Source organism: Microtus oregoni, unplaced genomic scaffold, assembly GCF_018167655.1.
Source record: "Microtus oregoni isolate MIOR12 unplaced genomic scaffold, Mior012 000026F_ref0000081, whole genome shotgun sequence".
In the NCBI taxonomy this organism is placed as follows: Eukaryota; Metazoa; Chordata; class Mammalia; order Rodentia; family Cricetidae; genus Microtus; species Microtus oregoni.
In genome coordinates this window covers 26,038,631-26,057,809 of record NW_024543085.1, presented here as the reverse complement: position 1 = coordinate 26,057,809, position 19,179 = coordinate 26,038,631, and the positions used below count along the sequence as shown (strand labels likewise).

Sequence of the window (19,179 nt, the reverse complement as noted above, 5' to 3'; positions counted from 1 at the left end):
AAGAGCCATTGCTATAACTGTAGAAGCACCCCACACACACACACACACACACATTTGAGTTATCTTTCAAAACTATAAAGATGATGCTGAGTGAATACACATTATTTAGTCTGGTTTTTATTTGATTTTATTTTCATTTTGGTAAAAACATAATTTACCACCAACCCGTTTTTAAGTGCGCAGTTTCTACAGTTGTGCTGTGTGTCCTGTTGTGCAGCGGCCTCCAGAACCGTCCTCATGGAAAGCTGGCTGACTTGAGTCTTTAAAGAAACACTCACCAAGTCATGCGGCCCAATCATCACCTCACACCGAGCACACACACACACCCAGCACGCACACACACACACCCAGCACACACACACACACACGCGCACACGCACGCACACACACACACACACACCCAGCACACACACACACCCAGCACACACACACACACCCAGCACACACACACACGCACACGCACGCACACACACACACCCAGCACACACACACACGCACACGCACGCACGCACGCACACACCCAGCACACACACACACACACACACACACACACACACACACACGATGTCTCCTGTCTCTGGCACAGTTTACAACCACAGGGAAAACAATCCCTGTCATTGAAGTCAGAGTCAGAAGAGCAGGGTAGAGACGCCTCACCAGCTGTGTGGCCCGAGGCAACTCCAAGTCTCCATCATCCTCTGTTAAATGTAGACAGTTATCCCTTCCTTTGTTCTAAAAAGGACTTGAGGCAGCTCCCACGAACACACGCCACACAGTATGGCCATAGTGGAGACAACTTAGTGGAAGGAGAGCTCCCCAGGTGGCCAAGCACAGGGGTGCGCTGAAAACCCCACCTTGCCTCCTTGAGCACCCTTCGAAGATCAGATCTTGTATGAAAGCACACTCAGAACTTGAAAGTGACACCATAGAACTTGATAACTAGAACGAATAGCCCAGAGCCCACAGTGAACCCTCACAAGTGTGTGTTGTATTCTGCTTTTTCAGATTACAGATACAAAAAAGACGAACTTTTCAAGAGACTGAAAGTTACCACCTTTGCCCAGCTGGTAAGTTTGCTGATCTTTTATTGGGCTAAAGGCGAGTCTGTACTGCTCTACATGAGCATTCTGGGCATCTCGGGGTCTTCTTGCAAGGAGAAGCTTCTGGCCCTTCCTATTTCACCATAAGGGGATGAATTGGTGTCTATGGGGGTGATGTTCACAAAAGGATGGCATGAACCTTTACTCTTTAATAGGGGTTCCATGAAATAAATACATCTGCATTCTATTTTTAATGTTCAGAGTTGTGATTTAGATTTTTATTATACTTTGTTCACTTAACATTTAGAATTTAACATTTTCAATTCTAGATTGAATTTTTTTTTTTAAACAAATGACTCCTTTTGTGTCTCTGAACTTTCTGAACTGCTCTGCTGTGAGCTATTTCTTTACTTCAAGCAAGGCATTTTCTCCCTTCACTAAAAAATAATGGACAAGGTGTCTCTGTGACTCCCAAACAAGAGGTTCCTTGACGCAAGTTAGATTTTGGGCTCTATGGACAATGCTTTAAAAATCATCACTGTGTTAAGACAGACAATCTGTAATCAGCATATTCATAATTCCCTTTATTTCCCAATCGTATGGAGACCTGTCCACACCATAGTGTTTTCAAGTAACACTATGCTGTGCTGACTCCGTCTCTATACATGTAAACTCTTATCATGTCTCCCATCTGAACTGATCCCTGGGGTTTCTCTATTGATACTATGATGCGTCTTTACTTGTTTATTTCTCGTGCCGTTTGTGTGTAAAGTTTTGAGTGAGTTTCTGTTTTGTTTTGTTTTTTTCTGGAACATTCATTCATGGTGTAATTAGCACCCTAATGATTAGGAGGCCCGAAATCAGTAAGATTTGCCAGTCAGGATACTACAGCTGCTTCAAACAAGATGGCTTTGATGTTTGGAGTTGCCCAGTCTTTTTTAGAAGACAGAACCGCCTGTGTTTAAAATGGAACTATGTGCACATCAACACGTTTCGTTCTTTTCTGTCAGGTCATTCAAGTTGCTTCCCTGTCAGATCAAACACTGGAAGTGACAGCTGAGGAGATTCAAAGGCTTGAAGGTAATAAGAATTGAGGATGTCGGACACTAGCAGGTCGGCCAGTGGTGAAAGTCCTCACCCTGTACGTGTATTGGTGTGTTTACAGGGAATTGGGCCATTGATACAGCTGTTTGCAGTCAGTTACTCACAGAGAAATGCTATCTGGTGCCCTAATTATTCTCATTTCTTAAAAAAAAAAAAAAAAAAACGTATTTTCTGACACACAATTTCAATGTTTTAGATGTTTGAATATACGACTTCCTTTTTTTCCAGAAAATATTTCTAATGTCTTGTGCATATGCATAGGTTACAGAAGTCAGTGGTAAGAGACTAGAAAGCTGAGAAAACACCTCTGCTCCCATGGGGTTTGTAGGTGTGTGTGTGTGTGTGTGTGTGTGTGTGTGTGTGTGTGATGGGAGAATGCTACAGTGCTGAAAGTTACATGTGATAGGAGTCATTGCTGGAAGGCAGCAATCATTTGTTACACACGAATTTTATTGTTTAATATTCTCAAAAATGGGAAGGAAGGAAGGTACATTTCAGAGATGAGAAGCCCGAGCATCAGGAGAAGCCCCCATTGGCATATCTAGTAAAGAGTGGACCTGGGATTCCACTCTAAATCTCCTGTAGCATTCTTCTCATTGTATCACCAAGGGACTCTGCAGAGTTCCTTTGAAGATACGTGAGATGCCACGGGAGTTCTCAGGAAGGAAGGATGTTTTCCAGTTAAACCGAACCAGGCTTCCTGAAGGTATCTGAACTAGGTAGGCCTCAAAGGGGCAGGCACAGTTATGGGGGAGAGGAGCCTAAGCAAGGCATGGACATGAAAGGACAGTGTGTATGCCAGGAATCTGGTAATCCAGGCTGGTTTTGGTCTTCAGGGAGGAGTAGACACTGGATGGAAGATAAGGCCAGAAAGATAAGCAGGCTCCAGATTTCCTTGCTTAAATACCAACTGCAAAACAAAACCCGTTTAGTTGTACACTCATGAAAGGAATACACAGACTTCGGGTCTTGATTTTATCCTAAAGTACCCTGCAATCAATGTGTGCCTGTTTACTAAAGAGGAATGTGTTTGTTAAGGTTGATGTAGGCCAGGAATTTAACTTCTGATTTCAAGACAAGGTTCTCAGGAAGTCTGAGCACACTGGTTTTGTGCAACTCAGCTGTCATTTTACTGGGCTGGTTTTTGTTAGGGAGGATAAAGAGAATCTGAAAACGACAGGAATTTATCTTTCACAGATGCCTCTCACCCGGCAGAGAAAGAAGGGTTCATTGTAACAGAGGTAATTGAGTCTCCTCATACAAGCGCTCCCAATTTTAACCGGGATACAGGAGCACCTAGACTTGGCCTTTAATTCATTGTTGAGATTGCTGTTCCAGAACATATGCACACATGCAATTTTCTCCTCTGAGATAAATTTGCACAGCAAAATAGGCTCTTGTAAAATAGGATGCCATAATGTGAGAGTAACATTAGTGTTTTTCTAGGGCTCCACACAGATAGCAGCTCAGTCAGGAGTGCTTCAGAACAAGCTGTGTCTGAACATTTGTTGGTTACCTTGAAGAATGCAAAACCCTCCTTTTACAATGTTAATGCTTTTTCCTCACTTAAAAATGTCTCAGGATAGTAAAAATATATAAAGAAGAAAATGATAATAATGAGTGTCAATATTTGGGTCCATTTTTCTGCATCTTCCCCCTTACAATGCATGCTCTCTGTGTGCAGCTTTGCTCTGTGCAGCTCTAAATTAACATCTTTTCATGCATATTTTCCAATGTCATTAAACAGACTTCAAAAACATGACTTTAAAAATTGTGTTCTTGTATATATATCTATCTTTGGGACATATCTTAACTATCCTACTGTTGAGCATGGCGGTTTTTGTGTGCTGTGTCACTGTGATGAAATAACACCACGTTGTACATGTAAACAGGCATGTGAGTCTCATTGTTCCTTGCAGTCCAGTCGCTACAGATGGTCGAAGGTGAAACCACTCCCACACCATCACGATGTGGCTGTGACCTACATGCATTCCTGTCAGGAACACCTTCCTGCTAAAATGGAATAAATACCCCTTAGAAACTACTTGCTCGTGCGATGGATAAAAAAATTGTATCTAATCATTTTATTTTTTAATTCCTTTGATAATTAAATTGAGCTGTGTATATATGCATGTGCATGTCCCCATATACATTCATTTACTGGGCCTCTGCCTTTTAAAAATATTTTTGTATGTTGTTTCCTATTTTGTTTTTCTAAAAAATGCCCATCTTTTTTTCTTATTGATTTTGTGGGCACTATGGATAATTTATATCTTTATACAACAGTAACAAATATAATACTGAAAATGATGAGAAAGAACTCTTTGCTTATTTATAATTAATTAATGAGACCAGAATTAAGGACTGACATGTTTGGCTGGAGGGCAGTCAATCAGGAACATGCCAGAAGTGGTACCTCTTTGTTGAGGGCTTCATTGAGACCCAGAATAAAATTTTGCATGAGACTAAGGGGCCTAAAGGGTTTGAATAGATCTTTATAGTTATAGTTATATTTCTAGGGAATGTTTAATCACTGCAGTTATAGTAAATGAGATCTTTCCATGTTTTCTAATCAGTGTATAAGAAAGATGTTCTGTATGGTTATTAGCATTTAAATCATAACCTCAGGTTTGTTTGTCCATGTCATCCTAGTATTTGTTTGAAGTTTTAGGCATATTATATCATATACAAATTAAATTTTAGTCTTTTTTAGTAGTTAATCCTCCTCTATTTCTTCTTTCACTGCATTTGTTAGAACAGAAAATCCCCTAATGTCATTGTTTCATTCCCATTCTATATTCTTAGAGATTATTGAAGACCTAAAGAGCTTTGGTATATGTGAACTGTATTTATTCAAATTTAGTATATTAAAAACCAGTTTTGTTTGTTTTTCAAGAAAGGGTTTCTCTGTGTCGCCATGGCTGTCCCGGAACTCTCTCTGTAGATCAGGCTGACCTCGAACTCACATAGTTCCTCCTGCCTCTACCTCCTGAATGCTGGGATTAAAAGCATGCACTGCCACTACCCAGCCAGGTATGTTTAAATTTTAACCTGAGAATTTAAGCAATATTTATTGCCAAATATAAAAATACCAGTCGTAATCCCATCACAAACAAAAACAGTGCAGGGAGGGCGGGGTTTACTGGGGCTCACACCCAGGACTGTGTGCATACTAAACACAAGCTCTTCCACTGAATTTTATTCCCAACCCATAAAAACATACTTTTATATTTTAAAAAAAATCATTAAATTTCCAACCCAGAATTTTACCAAGTGGCTTTGAGTATTTTGTAAGTGTCTTTCATGTCTGTTTTAATAGACAACAGCTGATTCTGATATCTGCTTTTTGCTTTCAGTCAGTGCAATGTGCTGTTTGGGTTGAAGTCTGTGAAGCAAATCTGACTCACATGGACCTGTAGTTAGTTGGGAGAGGGAGGGGTATTTCACTAACCCTTTCAGTCAGCTGTTTCTACTTCTTTTGATACTACGTAAAACCCATCAGCTGGTTCATCCTCTCTCCCTCTTTCCCTTTCTTCCTTCTCTTTGCTCCCCCTCCCCTTCCTTCTTTCCTTCCTTATTCTCCATCCTTTCCCTTCTTTCTAGCCTAGCTTCAAACTCCCAGTCCTCCTGCTGATCACAGGCATGGCCAACCTGCTTGGCCAGTTGTTTCTTAAGGGTTTGCTGCGTCTGGCTTCTGACCCACTTCAGTGGACTGTTACACTCTGTTGTGTTAAAGCCCTTGGGTCGGCCTCATGCTTTCAGTGCCTCTCCTGCCTGTGCGCAGCCTCACGCCGTGCACTGCTTGTTTGTCCAATGTCATTTGACTGACATGGAAATCAGATGTGTCCAATGTGTGCTGGGAGGGCTCTTCATACTTCACCTCCAGGTGCCAAACACAGATTCCAAAAGTCTGGGTTTTCTTCAAAATTTAGCCACTGACAAGAAATACCATCAACTGTTTTCTTTAAAAGAATTCTCCCTCAATTCATCATTGAGACACGTCTCCAAATACGCAAGTAAGGACCCAGATTTTCTTGCAAAGAAGAGATGCCTGCAGCAAAAATGTCTGGCTCTGCCACAGCCTAGCAAGCATTCTAATCCTTACCCCTGACATTTCCTCGTGCATGGGTATCTAGAAAACCACCCTGGCATCACACAGACTACTCAAAGGCAAACACCTAGAGAATCAGTTCGCTCTTCTTTCTAAGCTAGGGTCTTACCCTGTAGCTCTGGCTGGCCTGGGACTCACTGGCTCAAACAGTTCAGTCTTCTCACCTCAGCCTCCCAAGTGCTAAGATTGCAGCCGTGAGTCACCACACCGGTTCAAGGTGAGAGGTGATGGGAATGATTAATCACTGTTTTATGAGGACACTCTTTAGTATTTACTGTGAGAGCATGTGCAACAGGGAAAACTGTGCCCGCTAATAAGTGTGGAGCCGCTTCCTGATGTTTCCCGAGTGCTAGAGTTTTCACTGTCCTCTTTGTACCAGCAGAGCAAATATAAATACAGCCAAAAAGTGACAGGGGCTTTGAGCTTAGCGCTGGTAAAACACGTGCCTACCAAGTTCAGGGCACTGGGTTCTGGCCTCAGCTGAGGTGGGGTGGGGACAGATGACATCTTAGGGAATAGCTTTCACTTGGTATCAATATGAAAGGGTCTTGAGGAACTCCTGGGGTTTATTTTGCTGCATTTTGAGAGCTCCCTGTGTTACAACTTTTAGAATAATAACTCATCAATAGTGATACAATTGTTTTTTGCTTTGTATCAGTGGAGATACCTAATAGGTAAATTCCAATCCTGAGATTGCATTTGGTTACTTCTTTTTAAATTTTTTAAAGATCTGCATTTATGTGTGGGTGTGCGTGAGTGGGCACACGCGTGCAGCAGTGCACACGTGGAGGTAATTGAGTCTCTCTTTTCACTATGTGGTTTCCAGGGATCAAACTCATGTCATCAGACTTGATGGCAAGCGTCTACACCCACTGAGTTGTTTAACCTGCCCTGTATTTCTTTGTTGCAAATTTTAGACAATGATTCTACAACTTCAGAGGCTGATGCTGAAATTGCTGCCAAGACCAATGGAAAAGAGAGCCCTGGGGAGCAGTCACCCAGTCCTGTCCAGTTCATCAACAGCACTGGAGCAGGGGACTCCAGTCGCTCCACTCTCCAGAGGTACCTGTGTTGGATCCGAGCATTTACTCTGTGTTCTTCTGGCCCATTTCAGTGATTGACGTACCTGAAACAGAACTGGCAGCAGTGACGTCCTACATCTTAATCCCAGCCCTTTACATTCTTCCTTTTTATCTAAATGTTACCTGAGCCCTTTTCACTTCTTACTGAGCTAATGTGAGAGTGGGTTAACAGGTGTGTATTATTTTCCACTTATTGGTTCCCTTCTTCTCAGCCCTTCTACATGTGGGCTAGTTAGGGTCTAGCTTTTTCAGGTACTATGTTTCTATTCTGAGTATGAATTTTGCCCTGTCTGCTGAAGCTTATATTGTCCTATATAGAATAAGAAAGACTCAGCGCCACAAAATGCCCCGGCATGGAACAAGCATAGAGGAGAATGGCAATAGCCACTGGAGTTTATTCTGAAACTGCCCTGGCTCATCGTTTTTGTTTACAAGGACCTTACTCCATGCATTACTTCTCACAAATATTAGCTGTGGATTGTGAGACTGGTGCTGGTTTTCAGCATGTATCCATCCCATCTCCTCACAAAACACTTCTGCCAGGGAAATTTCTAGCAAAAGAAGTGCCATCGTTGGTTGTTGTCATTTTCATAGCTGTGTTTGTGAAAGGGCTATATAAAAATGCATTCATTTTTATAGATACAGAAAGAAGATATAGGTGGGGCTGGAAAGATGGCTCAGCAGTTAAGAGCGCTTGTTGCTCTTGAAGAGGACCTGGGGTTCAGTTCCCAGTCTCCATATTGCAGCTCAAAACCAAATTCTGACCTCTGAGAGTGCCTGCAAACAGGAGGTGTGCACACACGCAAACACACACATACATACCCAGGTGCACATGCACGTGCACACAGATTGAAAAAGAAGAGATATGGGCCACCAGTGCTTCCTCAGAGATGCAGGTTTGTATCAAATAGGTTTTCTTCTCCTTTGCCTCATTGAAATATGCACTGTGGAGCCATAGTGTTTACTGGATATAAATGCAGATAGTGAAGTCCTGCGATGGCAGAGGAGTTAGGCAACACACTGATCTCTGACTGAGCGGCTCCTTACCATGTCCTTACAAATCCTTGGCTGTTTTGTTCGTGGTCCCTGGTCTTCTTAGTCCTCTGCTGTCCTGCCATGTTTTCTTTCTGACATTAAGGTGGCAGCTCAGCTCATGTTTAATGACCATGGAAGCAGCGCTGTCAGTGACGAACCCCTTATTTCAATCCCATCTCTTCCCTTGTCTCATTATATGAATGCCACTAGCTCTAAAAGCCTCTTCAGGCTCATCATCATCCTGTATAAATTGGAAGTGAGTGCAGATAACTATTGAAAATAGGGTTCAGTGTCCACATTGGGTAGGCCGATGTGTAAGTACATCCACGCATCACTTAATGATAGGACGTTCCGAGAAATGTGTCATTAGGTGATTTTTCCATGATGGAGCATCAGGAGTGTACTTTAACAAACTGAAATGGCTCCCCATCACTCTGCAGAGTCATCTTATGGGGCTGCCATTATATTCTGCCCACGTTTGACTGGAATATCTTCACATGGTCCCAGACCGTATGTGAAGTACATAAAACAATATTGGTACTTTATATTGTGCTTAATATACATAAAAATATTTTGCATTTCTGTTGTCCTGCAACCCTTTTTCTCTGTCCATGTATTCTGTTTTCTTACTCCTTACTCTAATCCTATTAGAAAACTGTCGCCTCTCTCCTTGTGAGTGTCACCTTTGCAGCTGAAGGCAGCATGTGCCCTACACTTTCTGCCCCTCTGCCTCTAGCATTCTCTGCGGGTAATGGTGAATCCATGCCAGCCCCTTCTTGGGGTCCAGGGTTGTAGAGTAGCATCCGCACAGCCCTCTGCCTTCTGGAAAGAACTGAGGCACTCTGCCCATTTGGTTTTTCCTGGGGGTACCCGTTGAGAAGACAAGGAACCCTCATCTCCCCATTCTGAAGAGACACATTTGACTTTTCAACCTCTGACCCCTGACTAGTTTCTGATGACCTATTGTTTTCCACTTACAGCGTCATCAGTGGCGTTGGGGAACTGGATGTAGACAAAGGGCTAGTAAAAAAAGAAGAGCCCAGTGGTAAAGACAAGCCTTATCCGGACTGCCCCTTCCTGCTGCTAGACGTGCGTGACAGAGACTCTTATCAGCAATGCCACATTGTCGGGGGTAAGAAGAGGGGCAGTGGAGCCCCTCGGTCCCAGGAGAGGGCCTAGCTCGTTCCAGAGGAAGTGGGACGCTAGCACAGCCGTCAGGGAAACCCGTGGAGTGAGCACCACATGTCCTCTGAGAGAGGCTGACCGTGTTCTCTGGGGCTCACAGGCCCAGCGCACAGTGCACTGAGCAGGGAAGCCGTTCCTCCTTTGTTCATGGTGCCCTTTCTCTCTTCATGTCTTTCGTGGAGTACTTAGGTGTATTTTGGTTTATGGCTCACTGACTTTGAAATATATATTCACCTCTTAGACTGTACGTCAGCTGGGAAGTGGGGCCAGATTGTAAGAGAGCTCTAGGCTTCCTAATCTTGTTCTTCTCTTGTAGCTTACAGTTACCCAATTGCAACTCTGTCCAGGACAATGAACCCCTATTCAAACGACATACTTGAGTATGTATCCTTTGTTGCATTTTAAGGAGTTGGATGTTATTGGGATTTTAAGACTCAAACTTATCATGAACCATGTTCTTAGTGTGAAAACTACAAAGGACCCTTGATACTCACCAGATTAGCATGTTTTAGATTTCAGATTCCTAGCCGCTGCTGAGTGTCCTAACTGTTAAGACAAATTCTTTTCAATTATGCCTCCCTGTGCCAGAAACCACTAGGTTCAGGATGTGTCCTAAGACTCTACCTCCTCTAGAAAGCTTGCCCACATTGAACTTAAGAGTAAATATGTTTATATTTCCGTTTTTCTTTTCAGTCATAAAAATCATACAAGTAGAAAAACCGAAAATGTTAAAAAAGAAAGAAAGAAAATATCCTGTTATCAAATAATTGAGTAGCAACTCCTGTCACAATGCTGGTATATTTTGTTCTATTTTCTATATGTGTATGTGAAATTTGTCTTCACAAAATTGAAGTCAAACTGTACCAGATGTCATTCACATCTGTAATTTCCCATGCTAATGGAAGCTGTTGGTAAGCTCCATTTTTGACAGTATGTAATATCTCCTTGTCAGATCTACTTCCTAAACTGCCCCTTTATTGTGGGCTTTCGGGTGGTTCTATTGTATCATGGTAAGGAAGCCTTCGGTGGATGTGTGGACATAGAAATCTCAAATGGAAGCTGTAATCTTTCCTCTCCGGTACTGTGAGGTGAAAGAATTAGAAGGTGTAAAGTGTGTGGCTCGTGCTGTCAGGACTTAGGTCGTGCTAGTTCCAAAACCTTAACTCACCTCACGGAAAAATGCTCACGGCAAGATCATCATTATGTACGACGATGACGAGAGGCTGGCGAGCCAGGCGGCCACCACCATGTGTGAACGCGGCTTTGAAAACCTCTTCATGCTCTCTGGGGGTGAGCAAAGCTTCCGTCTCCTCACAGATCCCTCTCTGCACTCAGCAGCCCTGCCAGTGCTCAGTGACGAGTGGGACCTTAGCTTGGGCAGAGAGAGAGAGCCGTGCTGTCTGAAGGATCCAGGGGTCCTGCGAAACGTCCTCTACTTCTGTCAGCACGTCTGTGTGGGATTGTTTCGGGGGTGGGGGATGGGGGTTTCATTTTCTTCACTGTAGGTTTTGTTGATTTGAAGCTTTGATGGTTTTTGAGACAGGATCTTGTGCCATAGACCAGGCTGGCCTCAAACTCTTAATCTTCCTGCATCAGCATCCTGACTGCTAGGGTTGCAGGCATGGCCTCCAGGCCTAGCTAGCACATGGTTTTAATTCCTGAGATAACAGCATTATTGCAGGGTTCTGTAAGAATGCTAAACCCGAGCAGAAGATTTCCTATGGAATTCTCAGCTGACATTTCTAGTTTATGTGTTGATCCAGCAGTGAAGGACTTGGTGATGAAGGGCAGGAAGACACACAGGCCTCTCTAGTGTTGCTGGGGCCTCACTATGTTAATCCTGCTTTTTCTTATGCTCTCCTGCATCTTAGGTCTGAAAGTCTTAGCTCAGAAATTCCCAGAAGGACTGGTCACTGGTTCCCTGCCAGCTTCTTGCCAGCAGGCCCTCCCTCTTGGTTCTGCCCGGAAGCGATCCAGCCCCAAAATGCCACCCCTGCCAGCTGAGAACAAGTGGAGATTTACCCCAGAAGACTTAAAAAAGATAGAATGTTATCTGGAAGCGGACCAGGGGCTGACAGGCAATCACAGTAAGAGATTCTGGACCTTTGTTTTTGGTGGAGCTTGACCTGTGCACCTTTGACTGTCCCCTCATCACAGAAAAAGCACCATTATATCCCTGTTTTTAAAGTACTTGAGGTTCTGTGTGTGATACAGGTACTAGTAGGGGTCACCGGTGATGGCAAAGTTAGGCATTGAGGACAAATGTGGAGAGTCAGCCACAGAACATGTATCTGAGGCATAGTATGGGCGTCCAGATTCCTTCTTGGAAGGTCTGCCCTTCCTTCTCTACTTCTGGGTTTGCTTAAAGGCCTACCCGAAGACACCTGCTCTGTCTTCTACCTTTGCCTGCTGCTTTCTCTTCCCTCTCCACAATTCCCCTCACCCTGTGTACCCATCTTTACCAAGGAAGGAGTGAGAGACAGTCCAGATTTGTCGAGGATAGTGAAGGGGAAAAAAGTAGACTGTGTGGCTTCTCTCCACCCCTCCCCCTTCCCCAACATCAAGTTGATCTCAGGGATGAGAAATAGATCATCACTGGCCCACAGTAGATTCTGTGGAGGCTTCATTAGCATAAAAGTGGTCATAGACTAAGCATCTCTAGCTTAAGAGTGTTCTTGGCCCATTGTCCCTGGAACCCTTCTTGCATCTCTGTCCCTCTCTTTTTGCTCCCATCAGGCCGAATGAACCAGAATAACTCTGCCGGAAGAGACTTGAAGGTGCCTGCTGGCCGCAGTGGCCAGAACCTGCCTACCGGGAGTCCTGCTAGCCACTCAAACCCCCGCACACTCAACAGTGGTCACCTGCAAGGCAAACCCTGGAAATGAAGACCTTGTGCCGTTTAGTCAAATAAATGTCCCCTCCTTTTGGAACCCCCAGCACTCCCAACTTGGTCATTTCAGAACTGTTATAGAGAAAAGCCACACTACCTGGGCCAGACCAGGCCCACCTCTTCCTGTCTGCAGCTTCCCCTTCCTTCACTCAGGAAGGATTTTGACAGATGACCACAAAAACCAGGGGCTTGACCGGCTCTAGTGCACTCCCCATTGTTTACAGGATATTCATGTCTTTTGAAATTGAATAGGAAAAAAGAAAGATACTGTCTGTTAACTAAGGCCCAGCCTGTTTGGTCTGTAAGCAGTGTTGTTTTGTAAATAATTTAGTCACATCTGCTGGTGTGTTCTTCCAGGCCAGCGTTTTCATTCTCTGTTGATTTCATGAAAGATTCTCCAGGTGGGCCTGCCCTTGGCGCCTGTCCCTGGGGTGTGCAGATGATTTTTGGTGCCTGCAGCCCACAGGCCCCACACTGGGCCAGGTGGCTGGCTGAGTCATTTGCTGCAGGCTCTGTGGCCTGCAGGCTCTGTGTGGTGTAGGCTCTGCTGGGAATTTGAGGCTGAGGGGTCTGTGAGCAAAGTTCCATCTTACTGGTTTATCAGAGAGGCTCTGTCAAAATGATCCCCTTGTTAAATGGTTTCTGAGGCCAGGAAAGCTCAGTTGTCCTCACACCAGAAGGAGGCCCGAGTGTACGAGGTCCCAGCATCCTACAGGGCTGTGCTAAGAGCCCTGGAAGGCCACCACAGCGGTCCCCTCCATCGTGAGCCTTATTTCAATTAAAATTTCCCATTGTCTAATTTGAGTCCAGCTGTGTTAGATGGAGAGCAATCATAGTCACGTGAGAGCATCAGCTCCTCTCAGACAAGGGGAACACACAGGTGAGGAGGACGCAGGAGTCCTTTGTCAGAGCTGACAACCCCTCAAGGCCTTGCTTAAAAATACAGTATTAGTCTAATTGAGTAATTAGTGCAATTTCCTGCTTGCTTTTCATTCTCACGACTGAGCTGTGATTAGGAGGCTGTGATTATAGATTCTGGTTCTGGCCGGAATTTTGAATTGGCATTAATTGAATTGCTAGCTGACTGACATCCATTCTCTTTAATTGCGGGAACAAAAGACCTCAGGTAAGGATGAGGCGCATGGGAAGAAGAGCCCTGTTAATTTTTATGGTCTGTGATCGGAGCTGTGATAAGGGACTAAGAAATAAATTGTGCTCTTTGTCATGGCAACCAGCTTCTGAAAAGCCAACTGAAAATTGCCTGTGCTTAGGTGGTTACTGCTGCTGGTAAGATTTGCCTTAACAGTACTATTTTCTAACCACTAAAGAAAAAAAAAAGGAAAAAGGAAAAGAGAAAAAGGCCCGCCCACAGTATTTCTAGCATGAGGGCTGTGTTTGTAAGAGAAATAAACGTAATAAATATCTCATGGAGACATATGGAAAAATAACTCAGTCAACCCAGCTCTGTTTCAGAATGTGTTTATTCTTCTCTACTTGATTTCCAAAGTGCAACGTTTTCCAATGCTTTAGAAATCAAACAAACCAGGGATATTGTTCAGATGTCAAGCCGTGCCCAATTTTCCACAAGATTCGAGAATCTTGTACAAAACTCAGCCAACGTACACATAGCTTTAATGAGAAGCCTGTCATGTTTCCCCATAAATTTATTGCCTGAGAACTTAGTTCAGCCTTTTGCTAATGCCAAAATGCATTGGCTTTTTATTTTCTTTGCAGAATAGATAGAAAAATGCAATTTTTTCCACATTCGACTTTCCCCTAGCATGGACAAGATTTTCAGTCATCTTTGACATTCCTAAGGAAAGTATTTTCCTCGGCAACAAAGTTCTGGTTTGCCGCTTTAACACGGGCTAGTCAGGAGGGCAGACCTCCTGACCCAATTCTGATTTGAAAGTAAAGGGCAGTTTCCTCTCGTTCCCTCCTGCATTCCCACCAATGGACGGTAGTGGTGGGAAGTGTGTGGCCGTGCAAAGCTGGCTTAGCTGGCTTAGTCAGCCTCACTGCATTCGCTGGCATGGTCCATGTGCTTCTCCACAGCACTTTGCCCCGTTGGCAGAGAGCGATCTGAATCTGCACTCAGTGTTACTCTCCGACGCTGTTGCTTCCTGACATTCCGCTTTACCAGTTTCTTCATTAGATTATTTGACATGTATTATTTAAATGATCACTGATACTTTGTGCAATTATGAATGTTGAAGATTAAAGAACGTAGTTACTAATTTGTCGTTTGCTATTAATGTGCTGAAACCTGCCAACTTCTCTCTTCCTCTCTGTCAGAATGATTTGGGGGAGCCCCAGGAGACTAGAGTAATTTGAAAGCGTACCTCTTTTTACTGCATTTCCCAGCAAGGCGTATGCTCTTTGCATCAGTGAATCTGGAAATCATTCCAGTTTAGAGCAAGAGAGCATAGCTTTCTAGTCAGGAGCCTGTGTTTTTCCTGGAACTCGGGCAGGGACAGATTGCTACCTTGGACGACAGTCTTATGGCTTTCATGCCGTCGTGTTGGGGGCTGGCTTGTTCCCCTGTCTGGAGGTCTGTGCACTCCGCGAGGAAGCTCCTTGATAATGTATGATGGCCTTCCCTCTACCCAGTATCTCAGAGGGGATATGCATTTAAGAAAGAGAGGCCATTAAGGGGTACACTTATTTAAGAGGCCAGGCAGGAAGGAAGCCAGGAAACAAAAGAGGGAAGATAGAAAAGAGGCAGGAAGTGGCCTGAGAGCGAGGAAGGAAAAAGCTACACTGTTCATTCAAAAGCGGGAACATCCTGGGCTGTAACATCAGGCTGGGTCTATTGAAATCTGTGGTATGAGTAAATAGCCTAAAAGTAATTTTCTTTTTCTCTTTCTCTCTCTGTGGTGGAAAGCCAGAGCCGGCAGTCATATTGGACTTGATATAAACAGGAATTAGAATAAATAATGTCCGTTAGTTGCTCAGGGAGTTTTTCCTGTGGTGCTGTTTAAATTATACAGAACTTAAGACATTAAGCTACTCAAAAGCAAACAGAACAAAACAAAACCCCCCTCTTCTCTGATTCCCTTGTGGGGTATAAGTTGTCAGAATCCGGGGCTGGAAGAAGTATGTCAGTGATTTTTCATTCCTGCCAGGTTGTTTACTGGCTGAGAATCTGTCTTTTCTGTTGTCTGACATGTTTAAGGGAATAACTAATTTCAGTCCACCTGGACGTAAATCCATGACGACCTCTTCCAGTTCGAGCCTGAAGATAAGCAGCCATTAAGAACATTTGACAAACTGTTGAATGTCTTTAGTGTGCCTGTATGGTCTTCAAGATTCTTTCAAATATCCAAGTCCCGTAACTTCTCTCTCCAAAACAAACCCAGAACCATGTGGATTATAATTCATCAATTAAATTATGTGAACATGTTGAGTACTTACACGTAATTCAATTATTTTTTATAAACAAGGATATTTCTCATGGAAAAAGCAATGAACAAGGCCCAATGTGCTTCCCAGCGTTCAAAATAAATTTGGGTGGTTGAATTTTCCTAAACTCGTAGTAATTATTGAAATCAGGGGCTGGGGATGGTTCACTGGGTAAAGTGCTCACCGTGTAAACATGAGAATCTGAGCTGAGATCCCTAGTACCTACATAAAAGGTCAGGCATGGTGGTCCATACCTGTAATTCCAGTGCTGGGGAGGCAGAAACAGAAGGATCCCAGGGACTTGCCAAGTCACTGAGGTCCAGGTTTGGTGGGAGACCCCATCTCATAAAGTGAGGGAGAGAACAACTAAGGAAGATCTCTAGCCTGCATGCACACACATGAACACATCCACACGGACATGTTTACGTACATATGCCACAAACAAAAATGACTGACATTGTTATGGTGTCCTTAAGTTGGACCCCAAGTCAGATATAGCATTTTAAAAATGTACCAGTAGAAGTTTATCTAGCCTGAATTCTTTTGTTTGTTTTATTTTTTTTCTGAGCTATATATTTTCCTCTACTCCCATCCCTTCCTCCTCCCTCCCTTTCTACCCTCTCCCATGGTCCCCACACTCCCAATTTACTCAGGAGATCTTGTCTTTTTCTACTTCCCATGTAGATTAGATCCATGTATGTCTCTCTTAGGGTCCTCATTGTTGTCTAGGTTCTCTGGGGTTGTGAATTGTAGGCTGGTTTTTCTTTGCTTTATGTCTAAAAGCCACTTACGAGTGAGTAGATGTGATATTTGTCTTTCTGGGTCTGGGCTACCTCACTCAATGTGATGTTTTCTAGATCCATCCATTTGCCACCCAGCCTGAATTCTGAAAGAACAGGATTCAACACACAGTTTATGTGAGTTCACAAACCTCTTCACAGGTTCCACTGGTCCCCTCATGGCCTCATTCTGGTGCTGATGTAGAAGCCCAAGTTCTTTCACCTGTACAGCGTCTTGACTGCTGGTAAATTGTATCATAAACAGAGGTCACTTACTTAGGGGCCATTGATGGCTGGACCACATTCTTACAAGAAAATCAACATGACTTCCCTTTGAAATTTAGACAAGAAGCTCTCCCAGGGTCTGGTTCGCCGACTCTGTGGCAGTGGTCCTTAAGTAAATCAACTCTCAGGACTGTGCCTGGTTGGGGCGTGGTGGCCACTCTGCTCCTCTGGAGACCCAGAGAGCTCATTATCTCTCGTCTCCTGTGCAGCTTCCTCTTCACCAGGCATTCGCAGCCACGGCTTTTCTCCCCTCTCCAGACGGTACCCAGAGAGCCGGCCTGTGAGCTGTTGTGCCTGATTTCACTGCTCTTTTAGTAGCCTTCACAGTTCATTACAGGTAACCCGCACTGCCTCCATCTAAGGGTTGTTTCCCCTTGTGTTTCAAAAACTGGGAAATCCCAGATAATGCTAGCTGTTCTATGTTAGACAGCACACAGGGTCTCTCCAGTATGTTTTGACGTGTTCTGTGTTCCCAGCAGTTCAGTGCGGTGGCACCCCCACTGTCAGAAGAGGAGACGGGGTTGGACAGCTAACACTGTAATACTGACCGAATGAGAAGCTGGGACCCGACCCAAGAGTCACAGCTCCCAAGCAAAACCTGTGGGTTCTTGCTTTGGCTTCTCAGAACAGACTCAGCCGTGCTCTTTCTTCCTGGGTGATTCCTCAGTTTACCCATGGAAATGTAACTTCTACTTGGCTTTTGGCTGCCCTTCCCCTTCATCAGTGTGCCTTCTACCTGTGCAAGACTCAACGGAGCTCTTGTAATAGCGGCTCCCGGGAGCAGTTTCTCATCTCCACTGCCGGTGTCAGGAGTCCTGTCTCCAATAACAGCGTCTTTGGGGGGGGGGGGGGGGGGGTTGTTTGCTTGTTTGTTTGTTCACAGACATGTCATGAGCTTTCACTTACAGAATGAGAGTTACAAAACTTGAACCAACTGTAGAAGGGGAACGTAGGCTATGCCCCTCACAGTCTGAACTGTTCCCATAATAAAGCCTGCTGATATGATTGGCGTCTGATCTCTCCTTCTTTGATAATATTTCTGGTTTAGGCTGACACAGGTCTCAAGAACTGGCCAGTGGCCCCAGGCCTGTGTTTCATGGGGAAACAGAGGCACAGCTCCTTGCTGCAGCCCGAGTCAGCAGAAGCCTGACTTCACTGTGTTCTCAAGCTGCAGCTGGCACCGTGGCTGTGCTTAAGAGGGGACTTTTAATTTTCTCCTTTTACTTTGGCAATAAACACTTGGCTGTCTCCATCTCTGGGGTTTTTAGATGATGCTCACAGTTTGAGTTGTGAAATGAATGCGGATCCTGAAAGCTTCGGGGAAGAATTCATTACTCTTTGACGGGTTCTCAGGTTTGATGATGCTCCGTGCTTTTCCCAGAGCTCTTCTTGGCCCGGACACTGCAAACACTGTGGCTGTTCATCTCAAGTTCCTCCAGGCAACATCTGGGGCTTAGCATGTTCACAAAATGATGTTTCCCTAGCCCTCCCAAGCGGGAGCCCCTGAGTACCTTCCAATCCACCCAGTCCCTCTTGCCCCTGCAGAACGGTTGCCAGGTGATGAATAACTGCACTGGGGAGGGATAGGTGAAGTCATTTCTGGACTGTAGTCAATAACACTTTAGCTTCAGGCCGAAGCCAGAAAACTAAATACCCCTATCTAAGTGTTAATTCAAGAGGCTACCTGAAGAGTTCTCGTGAAGAAGCAATGGCCCCTGGGCTTCACTGAGAACCACCTGTAATGGCCTAAGCAAGACACGAAATGAGGTCACTTGAAATAAAGCCCTAAGAGGGGCCCTGGAGACTTGACATTAACATAATACAATCCCAAGATTGCAATGGGAACTGAATGTGAGCAGAAAGGGCTCTTGGGAGTCTCCGCCAGAGCTACAGCGGAGGACTTAAAATATGTCCCAACTAGAAACCTGTATAGTCCCAGCCTTGTTTGTAACACAGGTATCCGGAATATAAATCTAAATCTAAACCAGGGAAAGTTAGTGAAATGTGACACTGCTGGCCCAGAGGGTCGGAGTTTAGACAAATTATCTAAAAAGAACTGAGCAAAGACTAAGGTGGCCATTCCGATGTTTGATGTTGGTAAGTTGGCTTAAGTAACTTCACACAGAGGTTTCTTACCTGGTGTGCTTCAGCTAGCCCTCACCACCCCTGACTGTAAAAGCCCATTGCAGTAAACTGGAAAGTATGGAGAAGAACCACCACCTCTACCCAGGGCACCACAGTTGTTACTGGGGGTGTGTCCTGTGTG

The 19,179-nt window shown here is 44.4% G+C and overlaps 1 protein-coding gene across 3 annotated transcripts in view; it reads left to right on the top strand.

Moving 5' to 3' along the window:
• Window positions 1–14,933, top strand: part of Cep41 (centrosomal protein 41) — a 41,068-nt gene extending 26,135 nt beyond the window's left edge. For all 3 annotated transcript variants that reach the window (XM_041675579.1, XM_041675578.1, XM_041675580.1), the window contains 8 exons: window positions 1,006–1,067; window positions 2,051–2,120; window positions 7,173–7,317; window positions 9,353–9,504; window positions 9,874–9,941; window positions 10,733–10,847; window positions 11,429–11,644; window positions 12,294–14,933. In XM_041675579.1, coding sequence (XP_041531513.1) covers window positions 1,006–1,067; window positions 2,051–2,120; window positions 7,173–7,317; window positions 9,353–9,504; window positions 9,874–9,941; window positions 10,733–10,847; window positions 11,429–11,644; window positions 12,294–12,442 — 977 coding nt within the window. In that variant the 3' untranslated portion in view covers window positions 12,443–14,933. The remainder of the gene's footprint in view (window positions 1–1,005; window positions 1,068–2,050; window positions 2,121–7,172; window positions 7,318–9,352; window positions 9,505–9,873; window positions 9,942–10,732; window positions 10,848–11,428; window positions 11,645–12,293) is intronic.
• Window positions 14,934–19,179: the final 4,246 nt, after the last annotated feature.